The sequence below is a fragment of the Varanus komodoensis genome, unplaced genomic scaffold, assembly GCF_004798865.1.
Source record: "Varanus komodoensis strain SLA01 unplaced genomic scaffold, ASM479886v1 scaffold59_1, whole genome shotgun sequence".
NCBI classification, from domain to species: Eukaryota; Metazoa; Chordata; class Lepidosauria; order Squamata; family Varanidae; genus Varanus; species Varanus komodoensis.
Genome location: NW_025336221.1, coordinates 2,017,189 through 2,040,981, shown reverse-complemented (window position 1 = coordinate 2,040,981; position 23,793 = coordinate 2,017,189). Strand labels below are relative to the sequence as shown.

Here is a 23,793-nt window from a genome sequence, read left to right as displayed (position 1 = left end):
TTCTTCTAATAGATCAACATGGCCACCTGCAATTTTTATCAGTAGGTACCATCCAGACTGGAAGTGAATTGGCTGCTTGATTCAGAAAACAAACATTTACAGTGCAATCCTATGCACGTTGACTCGGAAGTGAGCCCCGTTAGATAAAGGGCTTGCCCGCAGGAAAGTGGATGTAGGTTTGCAGATTTATCCACTTTTGCCAAAAATGTTGTCAAAGGCTAGAGATGAACATAGGGGCAACTGTTGAGAAAAGTCCAGAAACAGCTTAATGCTGCAGCATTATCTCTGGTCCCACTGTTCTTTTGCAAGACCAGCAATGGCTTGGCCATTCAAGGACACATCACAGTAACCTTCGAGCGACACCTGTGATCTATTGCTACCTTGTTCCGCTGATCGTGCGGAGACTTGTCTTCTGCTTCTTCAAGCTAGTACTGGTTCTTTGGGAAGGCACTGCCTGTATCAGATCCAAATGGGGTAGGCTTGGTCTTGTACATGGTAGCCTATTTTATTAGGATACAGGACCTTTATCACAGAGAATTCTCATGAGCAACAGATCCTACATGTAAAACATGGTTGCCCTTTAAAGCATACAAATACAACAATCACATAAAGAACTAGCATATGGTACAGCCCTTCCTGGACTGTTACATGGAATAATACATGAAACAACTCATTTCACCAAAGAGATAAAATACAGCCCAGTCTTCTTCCAATTTACTCATTACGTCCCCCAGAGTTCCATGGGCCACACTTAGGTAAGTTGTGCAACAGATTGCAACTTGAATGTACTTGTGGAAAGCTAGTAAATTGGGACGGGGGGGGGGGGGAGTTTTGATCTAGCTTTTTTCCTTGGTAGCTTTTTATATACAGGGAGCTTTAAAAAATAAATAAATGTGGGAACATAACCACTTGTTTACTATCTAAGGGAGGAGAATCCAGCAAGAGCCACACTGTGTGATTTTGCTGACTCTATAGCAAGGTTCCGAGACCCATGCTCCTCAGGCAGTCTCCTTGCGTGCATGTCCAGGTGTGTTTGTGCATGCACGTCCAGCATATAGATCAGCTGACATTGCCTACTTTTGTCACTGGCTTGTAGAGAAGTAGGCCAACATGAAAAAAGAGAGCAGGATTGCATGCGAACACAACAAACTTTGGAGACTTGTGGAAAGGGCTGCGAGGATACCGGAAGCCACCTGAGTAAACAGCTTTGATTATGGCAGGGTGCAAACTCTCTGAACAAACAAGAAAAGGAGAGGGGATCATGGCCATGACACTGTGCCAGCAGGGGGGATCTCACAAATGTTGGAGCATATAGCCTGTTGCACTGGTGGCAGACAGTAGATTGCCAAATGTCTGGGGCTTTAACTTCCAAAATTCCTGAGCATTCACCATGCTGGAAGCAGAGCTCCAAGCATCTGAAGCTTTACTATTGCACTGCACCGATGCAGTCACACAATACATCACATGGATTTTCACATGCACTCATAGGGTCACTCTCATCTACAAAGTGCCCCCCTCACACAAACAGATGCGTGATAAAATGGATTAAAAGCACCTTCCCTTCATTCCCTCTTTTCCTACATGACCTGTCCTTCAACGGGGGCCTGAAAGATAATGCAGCTAGGATGAGCAGCCCAAAATGCCCACCTGGAGCTATTTACTGCACAGCTGTTAGTAAGAGCTGCTGGTACATACTGACTCCAGTATGATAGGACTAAAGATTTTTTCATTCAATCCCTTAAATGCATGATAAATAGAATCTCTCTAGGCATTGCACAGGGTTAGGGTTTTAAAATGGCATAATCTACCGGTAGTTAAAAATAGCACGCTTTGAAAAAAATCAACAATATAAATATATCAGTATAATACCATCAAATATACCACAGACTATAAAAAAGCAGAAGCACTCAAGAGATACAGGAATTAAAACCCAACCACAAAGAGAAACACGAGAAACTAAAAATGGCAGGGTGGGACAGGACAGAGAAGTGAAAATTCTGAGAGGAGAAAAGTCTTGGCCTAGCACTAAATCACAGCAATGTTGGTGCTGGATCCACTTCCTGATGGAGAGCATTCAAGCTGGGGCAGGGGGACGGGAAAGCACCACCAAGAAACCCTGTGCTTTCATGACCACTTTCCAAAACTCTGACTGAAGCAGCACACAGAGAAGGGCTTGCAAAGATGGCCCAAGCACATGGTGACCTACAAGTGGAAGGACCCGAGATCACACCGAGTGGCGCTTCCTAAGCTCAGCATGACCACAAACTGGAAGGCAGTGAAGTGAGAAGGGCCAACACAAAATGTTCATAATGACTTTGACTGGTATTTGTAGACGTTACCCTCATATTGGGATCCTCCAGCACATGCCAGCCATTTTCAGCCACATCCCCGTGGCCAAGTCAAATATTTCAGCATTTAAGCTTCTACCACACGCTTGGTATTTTCTATGTCTCTTTGGTTCCTTCTGTTCCAGGCCTCCCTCGTGCAAGATAACAAAAAAGGAGAATCTAAAGGTATACAGAAGATTAACTATTAAAACTTCCTCAGAGGCCACTGTGAGGGTGAAGAAACCAGATGTTAGTTTTATTGTGTGGTTAGCAACCACATCTGGGGTTTAAAAAACTGTAATACCAAGAGTATGGAGAAGGCACTTTTCATTAGGAGCACAGTATAGGTCAGGAAAAGTTTAAGCAATCCCAACAAAAATCCCCCTCCCTTGGTGTGGAATTAAACTTAGGGGGAAAATCCCCTTGGTGCCAATGAGAGTTTTTTTCTTTTCTTTTCTTTTTTAATTAAGGGGGAGATTGTAGTAAGCGGCCTATGTGTGAAGGAAAGTATTGTGTGTCTCCTCTCCACAAGCTGTGGTTCCAAGGCAGTTCCTGCACCCCAGCCACACGCTTCTAGTTGTCGTGTGCGTATGTGTGTGTGCATGCGCATGCACGCTTTAAACTGTACGGGGTTGCCACCCATGCAACAAAAGTTATGCCTGGTGTGATCCTTACTTCATTACTTCCAAACTGAACTTGCCTTGCCCGCCACCTCCAAATAAGCCCCCCCCATGTGTCCCCCCCCCCCCCCCATGCAGCCTCCCAGGGAAGGCAACATGGTGGGCAGCCTGCCCATGGCCAATGGCCATCCTTCTCAGCCCACTTTTCGTTGTGGTAGCAACGTTTTTCCTGACTGCAACTGGAATTGCTTGCAAGCACAATGAGGACCTCCAGCAATTGCCGCCTTCATTGCCCAAGTCTTCCTCTGGGCCACGTGCATGATGGATGCTCAGCCTGTCTGACTGAGGCTGGAAGGGGCAGAAAGGGAGTTTGCCTTCTGGGGAATAAGTGCTGAAGCTGCAGGTTCAGAGGAGTTAAGTGTGTTGGGGTTCTGAAATGTCTGTTTTGTATTCAATGTTTTGGGCACCTTACTTCTCTTCTGTGACTGACTACACCTCCCATTTTCTGGTTTTACACAAGAGGGTTTCTTAAAGTGCCAAATGTGCAAACAGACCCCCTCCCCCCCCAAAAAAGGTTGCCGACCCCTGTTGTGATCTGTGTAAAGGCAGAATATCTAAACAAGGCCATGCCTTCTTATGATGAGGAGGATACAAAACTGAATGAAATGCTGAGAAGCTGTGGACTTGTTTAGCATTAATAATCTGTGGTTGTTAGTGACAAGATATCCCTTACATATATGAACAAATACATTTCAGGATTTAACTACAGAGATGTCATGTCAGTCATTTTTTGTATCAGAGAAACAATTGCAACAAGAAGTTCCATTTTTTATTCTGTCTCAATGCCTGTCCCTTACTAAATATGGCTATACGCAAGAACGAGAAGGTAAACTGATCCAGTATTTGTCAAAGCTTAATACATAGGCTTAGAAATCAATCATGTTTATTTAGCTTTCCTTTGATATGCCTCTTGCTTTCCAATATTTCTGCTGTCACATTTTCTCACTTCAACTGGCAAGCGTGAGAGGTAGAACTTTCATTTAATGAAGGTTCACATTCTCAGCTTCCTGATAGTCTATGCAAGAACAGTTCAAAATGCTTTCAAGAGGCTTAAATAGTCTCCAAGTAGTTTTGGTCAGGTCAATCTGTACTCCTGTCTTCAGAGTGCAGGATCAGGACCCATATTCCTGAAGCAGTCAAGGTAGTGCAATTCTTTAAAAGTGGCATATTAAGGTAGCATTTAATGATCACCACATCCTTCTTATAATCAAAACAGAAGAGTTTTCACTTCTCATTCATTTTTAAAGGACTATTCAAACAGCCTTTTATCTCCACTAAACAGCCTGCCATGTATTTGAAGACATTTTATTTTTTGTTTCTACAGACATCCAGGGGGGAAAAAAGAGAGGAAAGAAAAAGAAAAGAAGAAGAAAAGAGAGAGGCAAGTATTTTGGAACACTGATATATAAAGATGCAAAGGCTTATATGGCAGTGAATGACTTCAAACTGACTCAGACACATTCATCTTCCCAAGAAGAATTAGACTCAGTGTGATTCATTTTAATAGCAGAAGAAAAAAAATACTACTGTGCAGTGCTAAGTTCCTAACCTTTGATGGTAGAATAGGGAGGAAAAAAATAACTTTCTTCCCCCATGTTGTTGAAGTCCGCTCTGCCTACCCATCTGTTATGTCCGGCTCATCAATTAAGGTGAACCCATGAACTTGAGAAGGTGTTTAATAAAGACGGCAATCCATTTAAATGTGGGAAACCGCCTGCAGCTTTATTTTAACCGAGAATTCAGTTCTTAGCCCTGTGTACTCGGCATGAGATTTTTCTCGTGTGTTAGGAACGAAGTCTTCTCTTGCATGCAAAATAATTCCAGATGCAGTGTTACTACCTGGATGAAAGTAGAAATGGGGAGAGGGACGAGGAAGGAAGCAAAAGATGCCACTTCTGGATCACACAAAAGAAGCATCCATTTCTGACAAAACGCTCTAAAAGGGCATGGGATAGAGGTCTTAGGTGAGCCATCACAAGTACATGGGCACATCCTTCTCTGAACATCAGTGATCAGACATTTTCACTCAGGTCAGATCTGTATACAAGTGACTATCAACAAATTACAATTATGGCATCACAGGGCAGGAAAAAGAGCAGATGCAGTAACTGAATGCTGGCTTTTCCACGTGCAGAAACAATGGCTGGTGGCACTCACAAGTGTATCTACTTAGCTTATAGCCAAGTGATCCTGCTAGCAAAAGCCCTCTGCACTGAATGTGGGCAATGACTTTAGCAGCACTAGGCAAGAATGTGAAGGAGGAAGGTACCCCAGGCTATTCTTCTCTGGATTTTACCACGATACTCCTTGATTTCAAAAATCAAATGTTGCTCAACTGGGATTTGTAAGCTTCTTTTTAATCTTTTTACTGAAAAGCAACACCTGTTTACTATACCTTTGTGAACATGTTGTAGTCACAAGGATTCACCACAACATAGATATGATTAAGCAAATGATGCACAATCTACCATTTTTCTTCCAATATCACCTCAAATCTCACCCAGAAGGCATCTCATAAAATATAATGGTTCTGATTAAATTCAGTCTAAACTTAAGGTCCACCTGTTTTTTTGTGTGACAGAAATATACATGTATATCTGACATGTACATTTCAGTACTTAATTTGTTGTGGCTCAAGAACAGTTTCCTTTGTCCCAATAGTTCTTTTATCAGATTCTAGAGATATAGAAAATGACAAAGGATACTCTCAGCTAGATATTAGCTGATGCAAGTCGAATAATATAACACAGCTCGCAGTCGGAAAATAGTACCTTGCATATGCTCAGAGATACTTTCCACTGCTTGAAGACAAAATGAAACATATTCTCCACTAATGGCATTGAGTCACATAAGAATTGGAACATGGAGGAGATATGCAACCATATTAATATCCCATAGTACATATTCTGGGACTGCATCTTGGTACGCAAAGTGAGACCTCTGGTTGTGAAACTACCTGGACTTTTCCTGGGACTATCAAACATAAATGTTTAAATTTACAAAATTGTCTGCTTTCATGGTCTGAGATTCAGTTACTTTAAGACTATTTTAGGTGCATCCCTTTATTTATACCCAAGTAACTATGCCAAAACTTGTACCTGGCCACTTTATCTCCAACCCTACCACACAATAAGTTTGCTTTTTAAATGGAGATCCTAATAAGTTTATCTGGAACTCAGGATGTGTGTGGATACCTGCTCAAATATGCAAAATAACTCTTAGATTAAAAACAAGAACAAAAAAGTTAATTATATTAATTTGAAAAATATAAAAATTTTAATAAAGGCTACATCTCTTAATTACAATAATTATTGTACCAAGTATTTTTTCTTTAAATGAAACTCTTTATAATGCATAATTTACAGTATAAGTAGAACAAATGTCATGGCAAAAGTCATAAAGTACAAGACTGTAGTAAAAAGGCATAAAATATATTATACATAAACCCCTTAAATAAACAAGGGAGCTTTTGGACCCTGAACACAGGGCGAAACATGGCATAGTAACACCATGTAGGCACAGGTACTGTACTGATTGAAGTGTTTTTTTTAAAAACACACACTAGAGATAGTGTATTAATAGCATTTTTTCCACCACATTTTTCTCTATATACAGTCATATTATACAAAAGCAATGTAACATTGACATACAATGCACCAATTAAAAAAGTAGAAATCCTATGTCTTTCCAGGGTGGGTAGGCATGTTGTTTTCTCCTCATACACACAAACATGATATAATCCAATTAGACAATGTGTGTGATCATTTTACAGCACAACCAAGCATTTTCCTGTTTCCAGCCATAACCTAGTCAGGGAAGGTTTAGAGTGTGGTAGCTTGAGGAGCAGAAGCCCACACTGCTCCAGTTGCGGTTCAGCAGCGTCACTGCTGCTCAGCAAAAGAGCTAAAATGGCTTACTTGCCCGAAGGCAGACTGTGACGTTATCACACAGTGACTTCTTCGGTAGCCTGGCAGCTTTTTCTTTCTCAGAACCACCAATGAAAATGCATTGAAAATGATATTCTGGCCTTGCTGTAGCTCTTGAGGGAAGTCAGAACATCACTTAAAAAGTTGGAGCCAGGACATCACCACTGCACCAACAGGGCACTTCCATTAATTCCAGTGACTATTAAACTAAGATGGGGCACCAAATATTTGAACAATTTGGCCTATTTACTCTAACTGCAATACAAAATTTGCCACTATTGCAGAAGTGGCTACACTGTTTTTTAAAAGAACAGTCAATTCAGAGAAGAAGAAACCATTTAAAAATTCTGACTATATGTTTATCAATATGAACCAGATAGTTTTATGTACCGTTTTTCCTCCTATGCTTGGCATAGGCATCTATCAGGAAACAGGATTAGACTATATGATCCATTAGGTACCTGTAAATTATTTATTTCTGTGCTTGGGACTAGCTACCAGCTGTCTTTCTAAAGACAGGCACTGGAAACAATACATAATGCAATCTTGAGGGGAGGCGGGAAGTACAGCAGGGGTATATACTTACCACAGAAACGGACTTACAAGCCCTCTACTAGCGTATTACCCCTCGCAGCCATTTTCTTTAACCCTCGAAAGGTCAGGTGCATTCACAACATTCCCCGTCTCTTGTTCATGGGCAGGGGATCGGGAATGCCCGTGTGTGCCATCCTCCTGTGCAGACTTTCCCCTCCCCTCCCCTGCCTTGCTGCAGCTAGCCAAGAGTTAGCTTCAACTAACAGAAACCACAATTCAAGTCAGTATTTGCAACCAAGATTAGAAGCAGACTGCCAGCTCTGTTAAAGCGAACCACAGTTCGTATTAACATCAGTGCAGACATAACTCTGCATGATGGCCAAGTCCGAAAGGGAAAGGGAGGAGGGCAGCAGAAGAGTTGTAAATATCTGCTGGGTGCTCCCAATCTCCTGGTGTTAGGCAATCAAGACTGTTACGTCTGCATTGGGCCTTTAAAGCACAACAGCAGCAATGTACATGTACTATATTCTCTAGAGGAGTAAAGTAAATGCGTAGGACAATATCCTTTTTCTCTCTTCCTCCCACATCCCAGGAAATAAAACAACTGGAAAAATGCTGGGTACAGCATAACCCCAGTTTGATTTTAAGGTGGCAGAAACAAATGCACTTTAAAATTTAGCTAGTGGAAACAAAAATAAAATAAAATATAGAACCGCCCCTGTTCTTTACATCATATCCCATCTCTCTCCATCGTTTAAAGCAGCATGTCCATCAAGTGGACTTAAGGGAACAAACAGACTGTTCAATAAATATCAATAAGGGTTACTGTAAGGTAAGCTATACAGAGTTACTCCTAGTCCATAGGTATGGAATCCCCAGGAAGCCATATATTATATATGGAAGTCTTTCAAAACATGGTCTGCATCTTCAATAGCCCAGAGTGGTCATGTTCTTAATAAATAGTTCAAGGGTGTTGACATCTTGGTACCCAGCTCAACAGACATCTCTTTTTAGAAAATTGCTAAGGCTGATTTGGCAAAGTCTTCATAGACCTCAATTTATTTTGTTGCTTTTTCTTCATTGGTTCAGAACTTCCTTCAAAAGCTTAGTTTGGTGTTTGGGTCTGAAAGCTGGCATCTTTAGCTTATGTCTCCTTAAACACACTCACACAGACAATGCCAGCTGGTCGGTCAGTCAGTCAATCCTCTCAACTTTTCCAAGAATTCTTCCTTCGTACATTGGCAGAATGGCATCCTCATCCCAGATTTCTTCAAAGACTGCACCACAGTCAAACTCATCACTTGCCTTTTTGAAGTAATACCTAGAATAAAGAAGATTGACAGATAGGAAATAAATGAACAGCACTTTGGAAATACTATTTTTAAAAATTGCTACAACACACACAGCCAACATTCCATTGTGGAATTTTTGATATGCACTTGTAGGAAAAACCCTTTTCCCATTCCCACCCAAGCTCTTCCTATATTTCTATGTGTAATTATGGGTAGACTGAGACAAAGATCAAACTAAGCTTCTGACTAGTTTAGCATCTCACTTGTTCATTGCTATCCAGCCAGATGCTTCTAACACCCTGCAGCCAAGGTTTCAAGAAAAGACTCTCTCTCTCTCGCTCTCGCTCTCTCTCTCTCTCTCTGTGTGTGTGTGTGTGTGTGTGTGGGAGGCCCTGCGAATGCAAGCACGAGTGCAACCGTTATTCAGTGGCATATTGTCTCTAAGTGTGGATACTGCCTTTGATTAATCTCTTCTCCATGACTTTGTGCTCCTTTTAAAGCCTTCTGAGTCTGTGGCCATGACCACATTTGGTGCTCAGGCTAGCTCCTGTCTCTCAGAGAGATTGTGGGGCGCTAACTTGCTGCCTGCTTGCGGCACATCAAAGCAACCTAATAGTTACACTATATCTTATCATGGCATCACCTCAGTCAACACTTTCGTCTTCTAGATGGGTAAGTGACAGAGGCAGATGACATGGGACGTACATCCTCGCTATCACAGAGATGCTACCGAAAGCAGCCAACATACGTCTGGCGAGTGTCCCCAGTTGCGATGTGGTGCGGCAGCAGAGCCAGGGCTCCTGACTCAGACTGGCACTTTCTGATTACGAGGGACACGACTTCCTCTGCCACCCCCCACAGAATGCCACGCTCCCTCCAAGCTTAACCGCAGTCCTCACAGAAACTGTGGGGAAGGCCTTAATCTTTCCATTCATAATATGGTGCTCTAATATAGTGCAAAGTCATTTAGAGTGGTTTATTTTCGAATGAACAATTAAGCTTTACAAAAGGTCTGCTCCTCGTGAAGATAAAACTGATCTGTTCACCTGTTTCAACACAACTGCCTGCACCTTTGGACTGTTCTTGGGGGTGTTGCCCCCCGACACCTGCACTGCACATAGTTTAGGAGCAAACAGACTGTAGTAGAGGCAGGGAAAAGGAGCATGGCAGGCCTCCTTCATGGTCCCAGAGAGAAGAATGCTAGCAAAAATGGCGAGAGAGTCTGGCTAGACCTCTGCATTGCCAGTGAGCCCAAGATGGGTAGATGCTAAGAGGACAGAGATACAATTCAGAATTCTGCCTTACTGCCTTGTCACAAGATAAACATCTTTTGGACTGGAAAGCACGACCGAGTTCACGCCCCGAGGGAAGCTGCTGAGGCAGCCTTAAACAAGTGTTATCCTCCAGTCAGGTCTAGAGCACCCTACCCTTTTCAGCCCCAGAGCTTGGCAATGAACAATTTAATAGAGGGTACATTTAAATAAACAGAAGGAAGGCAGGATTTGGAACTGAGTGCTGGAAGGTCTATGCCCAACTCAGGGTGGACCTAAGTGTCTTCTGGAAATGTAAGCACATTTTGTAACCACAAGCAGATTACAGCAGCCCCAGTGACTCTCAAAAGAACCAGAAAATGTCTGGATTTTCCCCATATCAATGCTTGCAATCTTGTCTTTAGCAATTGTGAGACCAGCACTACTGATTTCATCTGACCACATGTATTCAGTAGAAATCAATCCCCATGAGAACAGGCCCAACAGCAGTGAAACACCCCCAGAGCTCAAAAAGTGTGGCCCTCAAGCCTTTGACTGCCACTATCTCATCTAGATAGACAGATGGAAGGTAAGCCAGTTGAACAGTGGCTAAGGAGAAAGCCCTTGGAAAAACAAAAGCAAGCAAGCTGCTCGAATGTACTACTAAATTAAAAATACGTGAGGGGCACCTCTGGGACACTTATTTAAACCATTCATAGATATTGGCAGCGGTAGCATGGAGCCATCCCTAGCCAAGCATCTGATTTCAGGAAATAAAAATGCCAAACAAATCCCATCACTGCTTATCTAGCCTAATGGCTGAACTTTGCAGCACCACTTGTACAATTTAGAAACTTTGATTAAAGTGACTTTCAAGGTTGATGACAAAGAGAAAGAGGAAGTTACACATTGTAAAATTGGGAATATTTCAGTGTTGTTGATAAAAGCTCTAAACTTCTGACACTTTCCAAACAAACATCAGAACAGAACATCCCCTTAAAAATTACAAGAACGGCTGTATTCATTGTCAGATATTTCTTAGTGGCCTTTACATAGTGAGCAATCTTGGCTTAGATTGCAATATTTGACACAGAAAGGTCAAGCAGCAGCGTCCCGCTTTCCTTTCTTTGGCCTGAGATTGTTAGATCACGAAGCCAATGCTCATGCAGACAAAAAGCGCCCCTTCCCCTCTTGTGTCAAACAGTAAGGACCCCTCTATTATCCTGAATTAGACCGTTCAGCTTCTTGATTAAAGGTTCCTTTTATCCCCCTTCCAGCATTCTTCCTTCTCAGGCTGCTTAATTGCATATGCACAAAATGAAGGCCTTCCATTCAGAGGGTTAGCATTTAGGGAGCCTGCCTGTCTACCACCACACACGCACACTTGCCCCTCCTTGCACCCAGGCAGATTTCTCACCCTCTCCAGGAAGCCCTTCTGCCATCTCATCACCAGCAAGAAAATAATCTTATCTGATAGGTATGGGGAGGGGGGCATGCTAATAAAACACCTCTCCCAAGTTTTTACCCCCCCCCCAGACAAGTTACATATAATATAGTCAAAAGAAGGGTAAGCAGAATAAAAAGTGACTGTGTGTTCCATCTGCATCTGAAAAAGGACACCACCCTGCCAACATCGCCCTTCTTTGGATTTTGTATTACTTTGGCTAAGAAGCTACTGAGGTACCACTTTGCTTTGATATTTAAGAACTTGGAATATACTAACAAGAAGTTTTATTTAACTGACTTTGATTAAGGAGATAACAAGAGGACTCTTTTAATCAAGTTAGAAAGGGAAAACTGTTTAGTCATAGTATCTTTTGGTCACTTCCTGATGAACCCATGAACATAACAAAATCCATTTACTTCAGTGAGGCCAAGATTCTCCAACCAAAGTACAATGAAACTTCCTTCTAGAATCCTTCCAGCCAGAAGGCTGGGGTGGAGGGAAGAGAGGAAACACTCCGAAAGAGGCACAAAAGGACTTTCGCTCAGTTTTATCTCCTCCTTTCCAAGAGGATAAACAGCTGTAGCAATAACTTCCCCCTTGATCTTAAACTCTGGCAGCACTGAAAACATTCTTTGTTTGAATGCTACATTTTATTTTCTTGGGGGGGGGGGGAACTCCACATACTGTGACCTTTTCCATAACTACAACCTTATTTCTCACAGAGAAGTGCAAAAAAGGAAAAGGGGGTGGGAGAGAATGCAAACTAATATCTTTCCCCACAACCTCTTAAAACACATCAGGAGGTCCTTATTTGTGCATAGACATGAGTTCTCCACTGAAACACATTTTTAATGTGGCAAGTTTTGCTTGCTCCCCCCATCTGCCTTCCCCCTTCCCTTCTTCTACATCTGGCACCCATACAGTCTTTAAGGCTTCTTTTTCCTTGCTTTTTCTAACTATTACTATTTTACTCCAGTGTGTGTGTGTGTGTGTGTGTGTGTGTGTGTGTGTGTGTGTGTGTGTGTGAGAGAGAGAGAGAGAGAGAGAGAGAGAGAGAACACACATGCAAAACAAGATCAGAGTATACACACATGAACTATATTTTTAAAGACAGATTATCCTAAATTCATGCTGAATAGCACTCTTTAACTAAGAGCATCCAACAGAAACCTGAGGTGCTTATGTTGCAAACTGACTCATTCAATAAAGAATTTTGAGTGTCAACCATTTATGTATGTCTTTGTGTGTTAAAATGAAAGGCAAAGGCTTCAAAGACACGCTTATTAAGTGAACCTTAAAACAAAATCAATGCCAGATGTGACCAGAGTGACCAGCCGGTCCTTCCCTAAGCAGTCCCTGCTACTCTGGGCAGTATGGCCCTCTTCCCTGAAGGTCACCTACAGTTTCACTGTAAGTCCAGCCAAAAAACAAAAAACACCCAAAGCTGAGATCAAAATGATTCCCCGGGGGAGCAACACATTTGGATAATTGGTTTCACCTTGTATTTGTACAATGTTAAACAAAAACCCAAAACCACCAGGCTTGGCCCTTTGCTCCTTTTTGTACACACATTTGAAAACCCAAAAAAAGAGAATTAGAAATCCATCATTATCTGTCACTTTAATTTTATCTAATAATTACTATATACCATGGCCCAAGCAGCAACAGCTGGAAATTCCTTAAAAGCACAGGAATTATAATGTGATGGTTGCTCTTTGGTGTCATCCTGAGATTTTTGCAGATGTCATCTGAAAGATGCCCTCCCAGGTTCCTACCCTGAATCTCTATCATGACCATCATAATGTACACCAGATAAATATGTGCTGCTAGTGTCAAACATGGTAAGTGCACACCACTGAGCTTGTGGGTTTGTATCGGCTACTGGTCTTAAAATCCACATCTCCATCCCATTGACAGATACATGACGGACAAATGGAAAGGGAAGGTTCCCCTTAATGCATGACCTTGCAGGTTTTTGTGATGGCAGACCACCAGAAGACAATTGGGAACAGAGACTATAGGGCCAGCATCGAGGGTAGGCTGAGGGTCCACAGTCCCAGCAGGGTCAAAGTAACCAGAACACCCTGGAATTGCTCCTTCTCTTCACCATTGCCACCTGCTTGGTCACCTGCCTTCTTGAAAAGGAGAAACAGTAGCAGCCTCTGCCTACTTCATGTGTGGTAAACCTCAGGACTATAGGTCAGTTAGAGTGCCTGGTGTTGAAGGAGAAGCTGGGTATAGCAGGTATTGCGGTCATTTGGTAGAATGGAGAGACTCAACTGGGTATGGCCATCTCTGCATAAAAACTGTATAGGGAGGCCAAGGAAGGGCGTATTGGAGGAGGTGGTGCTGCATACATCGAAGAGGGCACAGAGACCAACAGACTTGGTAAACTAAAAAGTGCAGACTCCTGTAGCAGAAGCGCTATGGGTGGCAATATCAGGTTCCAAAAATATTTTAGTCATGTGAGTATGCTATCACCCTCCGGACCAGAATATTCAGAATGTTGTTAAGATGGAGAATGAAATCTGGAAGGCCTCAAACAAAGGCCGTGCTGTAATAATGGGCAACTTCAACTACCACCTCATTGACTGGCTAAATGTACGTTCCAGTTCTGACGGAGAGGTTAAACTGATTGATGGTCTAAATGACTGTGCCCTAGAATAGCTGGTCATGGAACCAACCAATCCTAGATTTAATGCTAAATGCAGGTACCCAGGACAATATGGGATGTAAATGTTGTTGAACTGATCAGAAACAGTGAACACAGCACCAACAGATTTAATACACAATTAAGTGGATGCTTGCTAAAGAGGTCCAACACAGTCATGTTTGACTTCAATAGAGGAAGCTTCTCTTGAGGGAGGGAAAGAAGTTGCAGAGAGGAGTCAAGAGGCTTAAATCCCTTCAAAATGCTTGGAGATTTCTCAAAACCACTGTAATTGAGGTAAAGTGCATAGCACAAGTTAGGAAAAGTAGCACCAAGTCCAAGAGGTCACCACCATGAGTAACAAGTAGATTCAAGGAAGCTGTAAGAGAGATTTCCTTAAAGAAATGGGAAATCTTGCCCAATTAAGGAAAACAAGAAAACAAAAGCTTGTGCAAGGCATATGCTGGTGAGCATGAAAGAAGCAAAGAAATAATTTGAGGAGCATATCCCTAACAACATCGAGGCCAACAATAAAGAATAGGCAAACTGTACTTGGACTTCCAAAAGGCTTTTGACACAGTCCCTCACTAAAGATTTCACAGCATACTGAAGAGCAGAACCTCATGAAGTTAATTGATAGGAGATTCAGATAAAAAGGAGAGATAAAAGAAAGTACTTCTTCACACAGCACATAGTTATGCTATGGATTATCTACCATAGAAGCAGTGATGGCCATCACTTTGGGTGGCTTTAGAAGGACATTGGACAAATTCATTGAGGAGAAGGCTTTGAATGGCTACTGGCCTTCTTGGCTGCGTCCCTTTATTATCAGAGGCAGCATGCCTTTGTACACCAGTTGCTGTGGAGCTTGGGCAGGGGAACTTTTGAACGCATGTAATGCGCTGGTCAAAAGGGCGAATGCCACCCTTGGTAGCATAGCCAGAAGTGTGGCTTCTTGATCAAGAGAGGCATTACTGCCATTCTGTATGACTGGTGCACCCACAACTGGAGTTTTGTATTCAGTTCTGGGTTCCACATTATAGGTAGGATATAGCCAGGTTGGAATTGGTGCAACGTAGAGCCACAAGGATTACAGGGAAAACCAGATGAAGTGAGACTGAGGGAGCTGGGTCTTTTTAGTCTAAAGAAGAGGAGACTCTGAGGGGATCTGATGGCGACATATAGGTACGTGAGGGGGTGCCACATGGAGGTGGGTAGAGACCTATTTTCCCCTGCAGAGGAGGGCAGGACATGTTCCAATGGAGCCAAGCTCAGGGGACCAAGATTCAGTTTGGATGCCAGGAAGCACTTCCTGACAGTTAGGACCCCAAGGGTATGGAATGGGCTTCCACAGGAGGTGGTTGAGGCCCCATCGGTGAGGGTGTTCAATGTTTGCATGTGCTGCTTTTCAGAAGGCAACCTCCCAAAAGCGATTTACAGTTATATTGCAAACACAGTATCATCCCAAAAAGAGGCAAAGAAGAATAATGAGCAACAGAGAAAACTTCCCTAGAAGCCAGATAATAGCATCAGAGGGAAGCTAAAACATACTGAAAAGGTAGTGTAGGCAAATCAAAAGGCCTTCAAATGGTACCAAGTGGTACCAAATAGTCAACACCTGGCAAACCTCCCTAAAGAGCATGTTCCAAAGTCTGCATGCTGCCACAGAGACAATCCCGTCTCAGATCCCTGCTCACCTCTCCTGAGACAGCAGAGGGCCTGCAGAAGAGCTCCACCAAGAACCTTAATCTCTAGGCAGATCCTGTCTTGATGAAACAGGGAACACGTAGGAAGGGTAGATTTTGGTAGACCCTAACCAAAACCCAGATTTGTCTTGGTAGACTTTCAGACAAATTAGGACTTCCCTTCTCCATTTATAAGTGGCCCACTTCCTTTCTCATTTGCATACTTCCAGTCCCTATCCTCCTAATGCCATTGTGGCATCGTTGCTGCAGCATGAGAGCACTTGGCCTCCTTCTGTTGCCTGCTGCCTTTGCAGTCTGGCAAAACAACCCATAAACCACCCATGGTTCTGGGTTCACAATGGGAGGGTGTGTACAACATCCAACCTTTCGGCTTAGTAAGCCACACACCATAACTCCTTTGGCCCAGGGGCTGTGATGTGCCCTTCAAACAATTTATTTATTTTTATTTATTTATTAGAACATTTCTATGCCGCCCCTTGCCGAAGCCTCGGGGCGGCTTACAACACAATAAAATACAATAAAATACAAAAATAACAATATAAAATTAAAATTAACACTATAAAATAAATTAAAAAAATAAAAGATATAAAAGAAGTTATAAAAGAAGTCGCCCTGGCCAGATAAATAAGCAAATATCGTTAACAATTAAAATGACGTTTAAATAAAAAGGTCTTCACCTGGCGCCGAAAAACAAATAACGACGGCGCCAGGTGGACCTCTCTGGGGAGCGCAGGTACATCATGGCTCTGAAGCCACCTAAGGTTGTGCCCCCCCCCACAAACACACACACATACATGGTTTGGCAGGGTTTTGAAATTTTCCAATGAAGTCCTACCTGTTATGAACTGGGATTACCTCCAGCTTTGCAGGTTCTCCCCATACTACCAGTTGGGGGGAGGGCATGCAAAATTGGAGGGTGGGCATCTGGGGACACCAGATCTCCCCCCACATTTCACTGGGCTGAGGGTGGGAAGAGCTCCCTTTTGCAAAGTGCAGCCTCACTGCCTGGTCCCAACCTGTCCAATTTGACACATTCTCGCAAAGCAGAGGGAACGGGGAAATATTCAGCTGCTGACAGTGCTAGGCAAAGATTAGGGAGCTGCTGTTTTCGGCTAGCAGCCAACAACCAGTAGGCCCATCATTTTTCATCCTTACCTGCCCCATTTCTGCAAAAGGGGTAGTTTGGGGGGGAATGGGGCATAACTATTTCCACGGATAGTCACAGTGAGAGTGTGTATGTATTTAAAGCAGGGGGACAACAGGCAGCCTCACTGAAGTACTGCTGGAAATCCTTGGAGGGCCACCTTCTAGATGCCCCCACTTGAATCATTAAGGAGGGCCTGAGGGCCTGCTTTCATGTCCTCAAGCCCTCTGGCTTTTGAAAATGAAAAACAAAACTTACTTCCAGAGGAAGCCCAAGGACTCTGTTGTGGTGCCACAGGAGGAAACCTTTGCCAGCCATTCCTCACGTGCTGTGGTGGCACTTGCACAGTAGCTGCCAATGTTGGCCCCCTGCTAGCCATTCAGCTGGAATATCTAAGCCTCTCTGCTGTTCTGGCCAACCAGCTCTGTTTGACCGGGACTCCTTGGTCCATGGGTTTGGCCAACACAGTAACTCACGCAGGATCAAGCAAAACTCACAAGAAGTCAGGCTTGTTGTGGTGATTTAAAAGGTATCCAGGCATCATACCAGGTTCAGGCAGTACACTAAACCACCGTGACTTTGTAGTTACGGTGGTTTAGCGTGTTGTGTGAACACAGCCAATGATAATGCACAGTTTAAACAATCCAAAGTTCTCAATCCAACAGCAAGCCATTTTTTCATTTGTTCATAAACCATATTAGTGAACATTGCAACAACCCAGAATTTTACAACCCATTGGTTAAGTGGACTGTAAATTAGCATTATGTCCAAACTTGGCCAATATGACCTCCAATACCGAAGCATAGAGTTGTGCATACACGATGCCAAGCAAATTGCAAAATTTAACCCAAGAAAAATAATATTCAGTGCTCAGAATAAAGCGGCAACTGTTGAACTAACTGTTGTGCAATTGGTACTATTCCTGTGTAAGACTAATGCAGAATGGTGATCATATACAGTTTAGGAACTTAAAAAACCATTAAAGGACAAGGAGAAGAGAGAGAAAATAGCAGCTACAAGATTAATCATGTGTCATGGTGTAGAATGAAGCCTCACAGATGGCTTTTGAGCCTACACTGATGTTAAGGCAATTTCAAGATATGTTTTCAATATATTTGTCTCCACTGATGTGGAGTTAGAAATTCTCACAGCCTGCTTATTGTAATAACTGAGCATTTGGTGGCAAGATGCACACATTCTAAAGGCATATATCTCACTAAGGGAGAGACGGACAAATTCACACTTTGGATACTTGTATGCCCTCACAAGCAAAAGAAGACACACAAGCTTAATGATAAAAGTAGTCTTAAGGTGGCTCAAAAACAGAAATAAACAAAACATGCTGTTGATTCTACAGATTGTCCAAGGGTACCTTCCAGAGTTCAGATCTTCACTGGCAGATTCCAGTTCTGGGGAACACATTGCCCTATCCAGTTTCCAGTACACCTGGTGAAACCTGCATCCTTTTCCAAACAATTTGTACCCAGGACCATAAACAAATATGCCACTAAATACAGCAGTATTCAAAGGTGGCTGTTTCCTTTCATAAAGCAGGCTGCAACACTTCAGTTAAGCTCCATGGACAAACAGGACTTTGGCTCAATGCTTGGCTATTTACTTAGCCTTGTGCAAAAAAACAATAATAGAAATAATACACTTCAGAGGCTTCCATCCCTCTTGCTAATAACACACAGAGATGTGATCTTGTAAGAATCACTTATGTGCTCCAAGAGTTGGATGTACATTAGAATCCCTCTGCAGTTGATTAACTGTGTTGCTGATCATTTCCATTTTGCAGGGTCCAGTCTGCAAAATGAGAATAATTAAATATAAAAATAATCAACTGCAGGGACATCAAGTTGCTAGTTCAAGAAGGAACAGTTCGAAAGTGGCAATGTAGCCAGAAAATGAAATAAGAACTTTGAATGAACATCTGTTACATAAAACAATGGGCTCATCCACTTTTAAAGGGCCATCATGCTGGTAACATAGTTACAGAGCCTGCCTATCAGGTGAGGTCTAATTTGGTTGCCAGAGTAACTAACCCACTTATTAACCATGTTGGTTTGGTGGATAAATATGAAGGAGGCACAAGAACTCAGAAAGACTAGGGAGCTAGTCACCAGCCAACCTTCAAAGGGACATCGTAAATCTGTCCCTGTGAGGGCATACTTACAAAGATCTCTTGATTATTTTGGCACACAGTCTGTGCAAACACAAGAAAAAGAAGAAAGAAACCACAATGATCCTTACCTATAATTTCCCTTTTTGCTCAGCTGCTCTTTAAAGTGCCCAAGTGTCAGGCTCTGGGCCTTCAACATCCTCCTATAGGGAATTTCTTCTCCACAGAAAAAGTAAGTGACAACCAACTCACTCGGCTGTGAGGAGTGAGCAACAGGGAGTTTCTTTGGTTCTTTATGACTGAAACATGAAAGAGGGTGGAGGGAAATAGGTCAGACTTCACAACATTTAGAAAGCATTTATACCATAGTCAAGAGCCAAACAGCATGAAGCAAAGCAACTCATAGCAACTGGAAATTAAAACAAAAGCAGACCTTAAAATAAAAACACCAAACCCTGAGGAGATCGATGCCAGATCAACAAATAAGCATTGACAGTTTGTGCATTGAGAAACTAGGATTATATTGCACACAGAGTATTAAAAACATGGGTCCTCAAACTACGGCCCACAGGACGGATCCGGCCTGCCATGGCCATCATCCGGCCCGCACCGCTGTTCGCCGCCCGTGTGCACACTTGCTGCGTGGGCGAGGAGGTGGTGGCTCGCTCGCTCAGAGATGGTCTCCGAGCGAGCAAGCTGCCACCGATGCCCCTTCGCATGCGCCCAAAGGCACCTCACCGGCTCATGCCCCCAGGCACCCCCACCTCTCCGGCCTGTGTGTGTAGCCACCACCTTTCAACTGGCCCCCTATTGAAAAAGTTTCAGGACCCCTGATTAAAAACCTTCATATATTGTGAAGATGTTAAAGGTCAGAAATACATAACCTTAATTACCAGCCTGACACGTTGAGAAAGTTAAGCTAGCTTTTATAACGTTTGGGGTTATCACTGAAAGACTATTTGCTTCACAGGCCAAAGCTCTCTACAGGGCTTCCCAGTGCAATCCTGCAGATAACGACAGAGAAATAAGTCACATGGAGTTTGGCTGGACTTGCTCCCACAAATATGGACCCAAGGCTGCAGCTATAGCCTCATTCCTACTTCTAATTCATTTGTATGGGTACAGACAAACCACTGACCTTAAAGAAACTTTTCTCCATGCAGTACATGAGTTGGGTAGATAGCTTACATGGGAAGCTGAGCACTGGTACAGTCAAGCCCATGTTCCATGTTTAGGCTTGCCCATCTTTTATGATCTGGCTAATATGGGTAGCAACTGGGCAAAGTACTCTCTGGCCATTTTCCTACCCACATGACCCTCAAATTTCACTCTGCCCCAGGATGGTGATTCCTTAAGAAAGCTGAGCTGAACTGTTCTTAAGAGCTGAAATCTATATATGTGCTTTCTGAGAAAGAATGAGTCTTGAGGAAGCTTTCTGCTATGGTTCTGAGGGTTAAAGAACATCCAAAATTTCCACAGAATATGTCTGGTAAGCTTCCAAGGAGAAGAACTCAGTCCTGATTAGGAAGCGGTAGGACTATTATTGTTCTTCCATGTTAATGGTTTGAACTTTCATCAATACAAATTGGATGAAAAGGATCTCCTAAAATCAACCAAGCAACTAGCTATCATGCTTTTTCATTAAAAATTACAGTAGTTGACTTTTGAACCTTTGTCAATATGGTTTAAATCACATTTCATCCATTATCTTGTACTTAAACATTTAAATTCCATAACTGTCTAATTAAAATGTTATTTGTACATAATATATTTTGGTGTCCCTATTGTAGGGCTGGAGAACTTGAGGCCCTCCCAGTGTTGGACTATCATCATCTTTAACTGACAAGAGTAGTAACCCTGGCCCTTTTGACTCCCTTGTCTTTTCTTCTTCAGATGTACATATTGCCATTCTGAACATGCAACCCCCATTTGGAAGCTGTCACATTGTGAGAACCCTATGACCCTGGTTTATGCAAGGGTTAAACGATCCTTAGATAATCCATGGTCTGTTTTAGTGTATTTAGTGCTCCTTATTATCTAAGTCTCCACAGCACTTAAGGATAGAATCTGGTCTATTTTATTGAGGGGGCATGTAATACCCCAAGTTTTATAACCCACATTTTGAGTGGTTCTAACTCAGACATGGCGCTTCACATGAGAAAGGCCTTTCCTCTTCATTTAAATCAAGAAATACTCTATACTGCCTTCTATACCAGCTTTCCTCAATCTGGTGCTTCCAGATGTATTCGACTACAACTCCCACTGCTGGTTGGAGATCACAGATGTTATAATTCAACACATCTGGAAGGTGTCCAGTTGAGCAGGATTTGGATGTCAGGTTTACCAGTGCTCTGAACTGGTAAAATTCAAAAAGACCTCACTTAACAAGGGCAAAAAATGTGCCTATCAAGAACTTCCTGCTCCATGCTGGATACATGCCTGTTGCATCAGATTCTGCAGCTGCAGGTATACAGATGTTTTGAGCCTTGGCCCTGTGATGCAAGTGGAAGTGGCAGAAAAAGTAATGCCCTCTTCACACCTTGGAAGCATGAGGAACAGAGATTGTCTTACAGAATAACAAATAGCCCAGCTACCTAGCAGAGTAGCAACAGTGCCTTGAATGCCATGGAGGCAACTTCTGAGGCAACACTGACTTGGCATGTCAAAAGGTCACAAAGTGTTACTCCACAGTAATTTACTCTTCCTAATTTGTTCCAAGTCTTTGTAGAGTGGCTTCAGGAGGAGAAAAAAGCTACTAGCAAAGACAGCTGGTGGACTTAAGGTCAACCAATTAAAAATGAAAGCCTATAGTCAGGTGGCTTAGCTTGGACTTCAAACATTACTCATTGCTTAAGATGAAGAGCGTAAGAAAGAAAACTTTAATTATTTAGACTGTAGCGGATTTCTTGTTAAAAAAAGAACTATCCTGTAATTAGACTAATCCAATCTTTGTCCACTTTATAGGAATGCAAGCTAAAAAGAATCAGAAGATAAGATTTGGAAATGTTTTGTTCTTGTTTCACCCACATTTTAAAAAACTCTACTAAGTCTCCAAGAAGAGGCTCCATTTTCAAAGCACTATTCTATTGATAAAATATGTTTACAAACTAGCAAGCATTTAAGCTATATGTTATATATGTTGAAAACACTCACTCTTCTGCTGCTACACTTGCATTGCAAAAAGGACCATTTCCTCCTGGTACAGAAGTCAAGTGGTTGCGATCCCTTGGCTGATTTGAAGCTGAACTTCTAGAGTTTGAGGAGAGGAAAGAGAAAGAAACAAGTGAGCTTCTCAAAATCCCATTTGTACATCTAAGATCTATGAGCTAAAACAAGGGGAGAATTAAGGATGCAAGAATGAAAGTAACCCAGTACCTTCCAGTGAAAGACAGCAAAAGCATCACTTTGACCAATTCTTCTGAACCACTCAAGGAGCTATTGAATGGCCCAGAATTAACCACAATTGGATCCAGTTCAATACAGTCCAGAAACAATTACATGACCATTAAAAATAAACAAAAGGAGAATGCAGTATTTTAATGCTTTATGGTGAAAAAGAGGGAAAAACTGGGCCACAAATTCATCATCACTGATACTTGGTCATGTTGGCTGGGGCTGATGGAAAATGTAATTGAAAAATCTGGAGGGCACAAGATCATGTTTCAGTTTAGCTGCAGCCCTATTTACAAACTTGAGCCTATGAGAGTTCCACAACAAAAGGCCAAAAGCACATGCTAATGCTAAAACTTTAAAAATATAGGGTGACATGATAAAACAAAAATGTAACTCACTCTCAAGATTACTTGCAAATTAGACTGTTTTTAGCAGTTCTGTTTCTTCATCTTAAAAGGTATCTGTTGAACTTAAACTAAACTACTCTCTTCCTAGTTAGAAAAACATACTGGGTTAGTGATTGGGCACAGTGCTTTAATCCCAACTCATCTATCTGGAGGAAATGAGTAGAAAATAATCAGCAACACAGTCTTCCCAAGCCATCTCCTTTATTCTCCAAGCATTCATCATACCTAAGCATGTAATAACTTAAATTGACTCTCTTTTTGCCCTAAATCACCAACTAATTAGGGTCTAGATATAAACATTTTTTAGATCTCATTTTAGGTGATCTACAGATTTTGAAGCCATGTGTGAGCAGACCCCTGCACCAGCTCATCTTTCACAGGGTGTGTACCGGTTTGAGCAGAAATGGGGCTTCAACCCCACCCACTCCCAACCTGTGGGAAGTTACCGTTGCTTCGGTGGCTTGGACACTTCCGCCAGCCTGCGGCACGCTTCTTCTAACTGGGCCAGGGTGTTAGGTGGTGGCAGCGGGGGCATGGCAGGGTCCTGGACAAAGGGGTGAGCAGGCTGAGCACCACGCAGGTGGCTGCTGTTCCCCCACAGATGGTGACGAGCGGGGCGCTCCGCGAATGTGCCTCTGGTGGACTCTGAGTTGTAGGCCTTCTTTGTGCTTTGTGAGCTGAGGGAAGAGAGACGGGGAAGGAAGGTACAAGGTTATAAAAGCTGGAAAATATGATTTTAATAGCAGCTTCTGTTCTGTGCACTCTCAAAAAAACAAGAAAGAAAAGAAAAGTCTGTCATAACATGAAAAGGGGCTCTTGCCAAAAACATGACATTTTTGTGGTTTTTCTGGTTCCGCAGAACAGCTTTCATATTAAACTGGAGGAGCAAAAGAGCTTCATTTGTTTTTAGTGATT

At 42.5% G+C, this 23,793-nt stretch overlaps 1 protein-coding gene across 2 annotated transcripts in view; it reads right to left on the bottom strand.

Annotated features, from left to right (window-relative positions):
- Window positions 1-6,365: 6,365 nt before the first annotated feature.
- Window positions 6,366-23,793, bottom strand: part of AXIN2 (axin 2) — a 47,979-nt gene continuing 30,551 nt past the window's right edge. The window contains exons 8-11 of one of the 2 annotated variants that reach the window (XM_044449562.1): window positions 23,325-23,555; window positions 22,232-22,327; window positions 19,210-19,377; window positions 6,366-8,788 (exon numbers count right to left, since the gene is read on the bottom strand). In XM_044449562.1, coding sequence (XP_044305497.1) covers window positions 8,662-8,788; window positions 19,210-19,377; window positions 22,232-22,327; window positions 23,325-23,555 — 622 coding nt within the window. In that variant the 3' untranslated portion in view covers window positions 6,366-8,661. Of the gene's footprint in view, window positions 8,789-9,965; window positions 9,982-19,209; window positions 19,378-20,366; window positions 22,328-23,324; window positions 23,556-23,793 lie in introns of those variants that run through there. The other variant, XR_006416577.1, reaches the window with a different exon arrangement.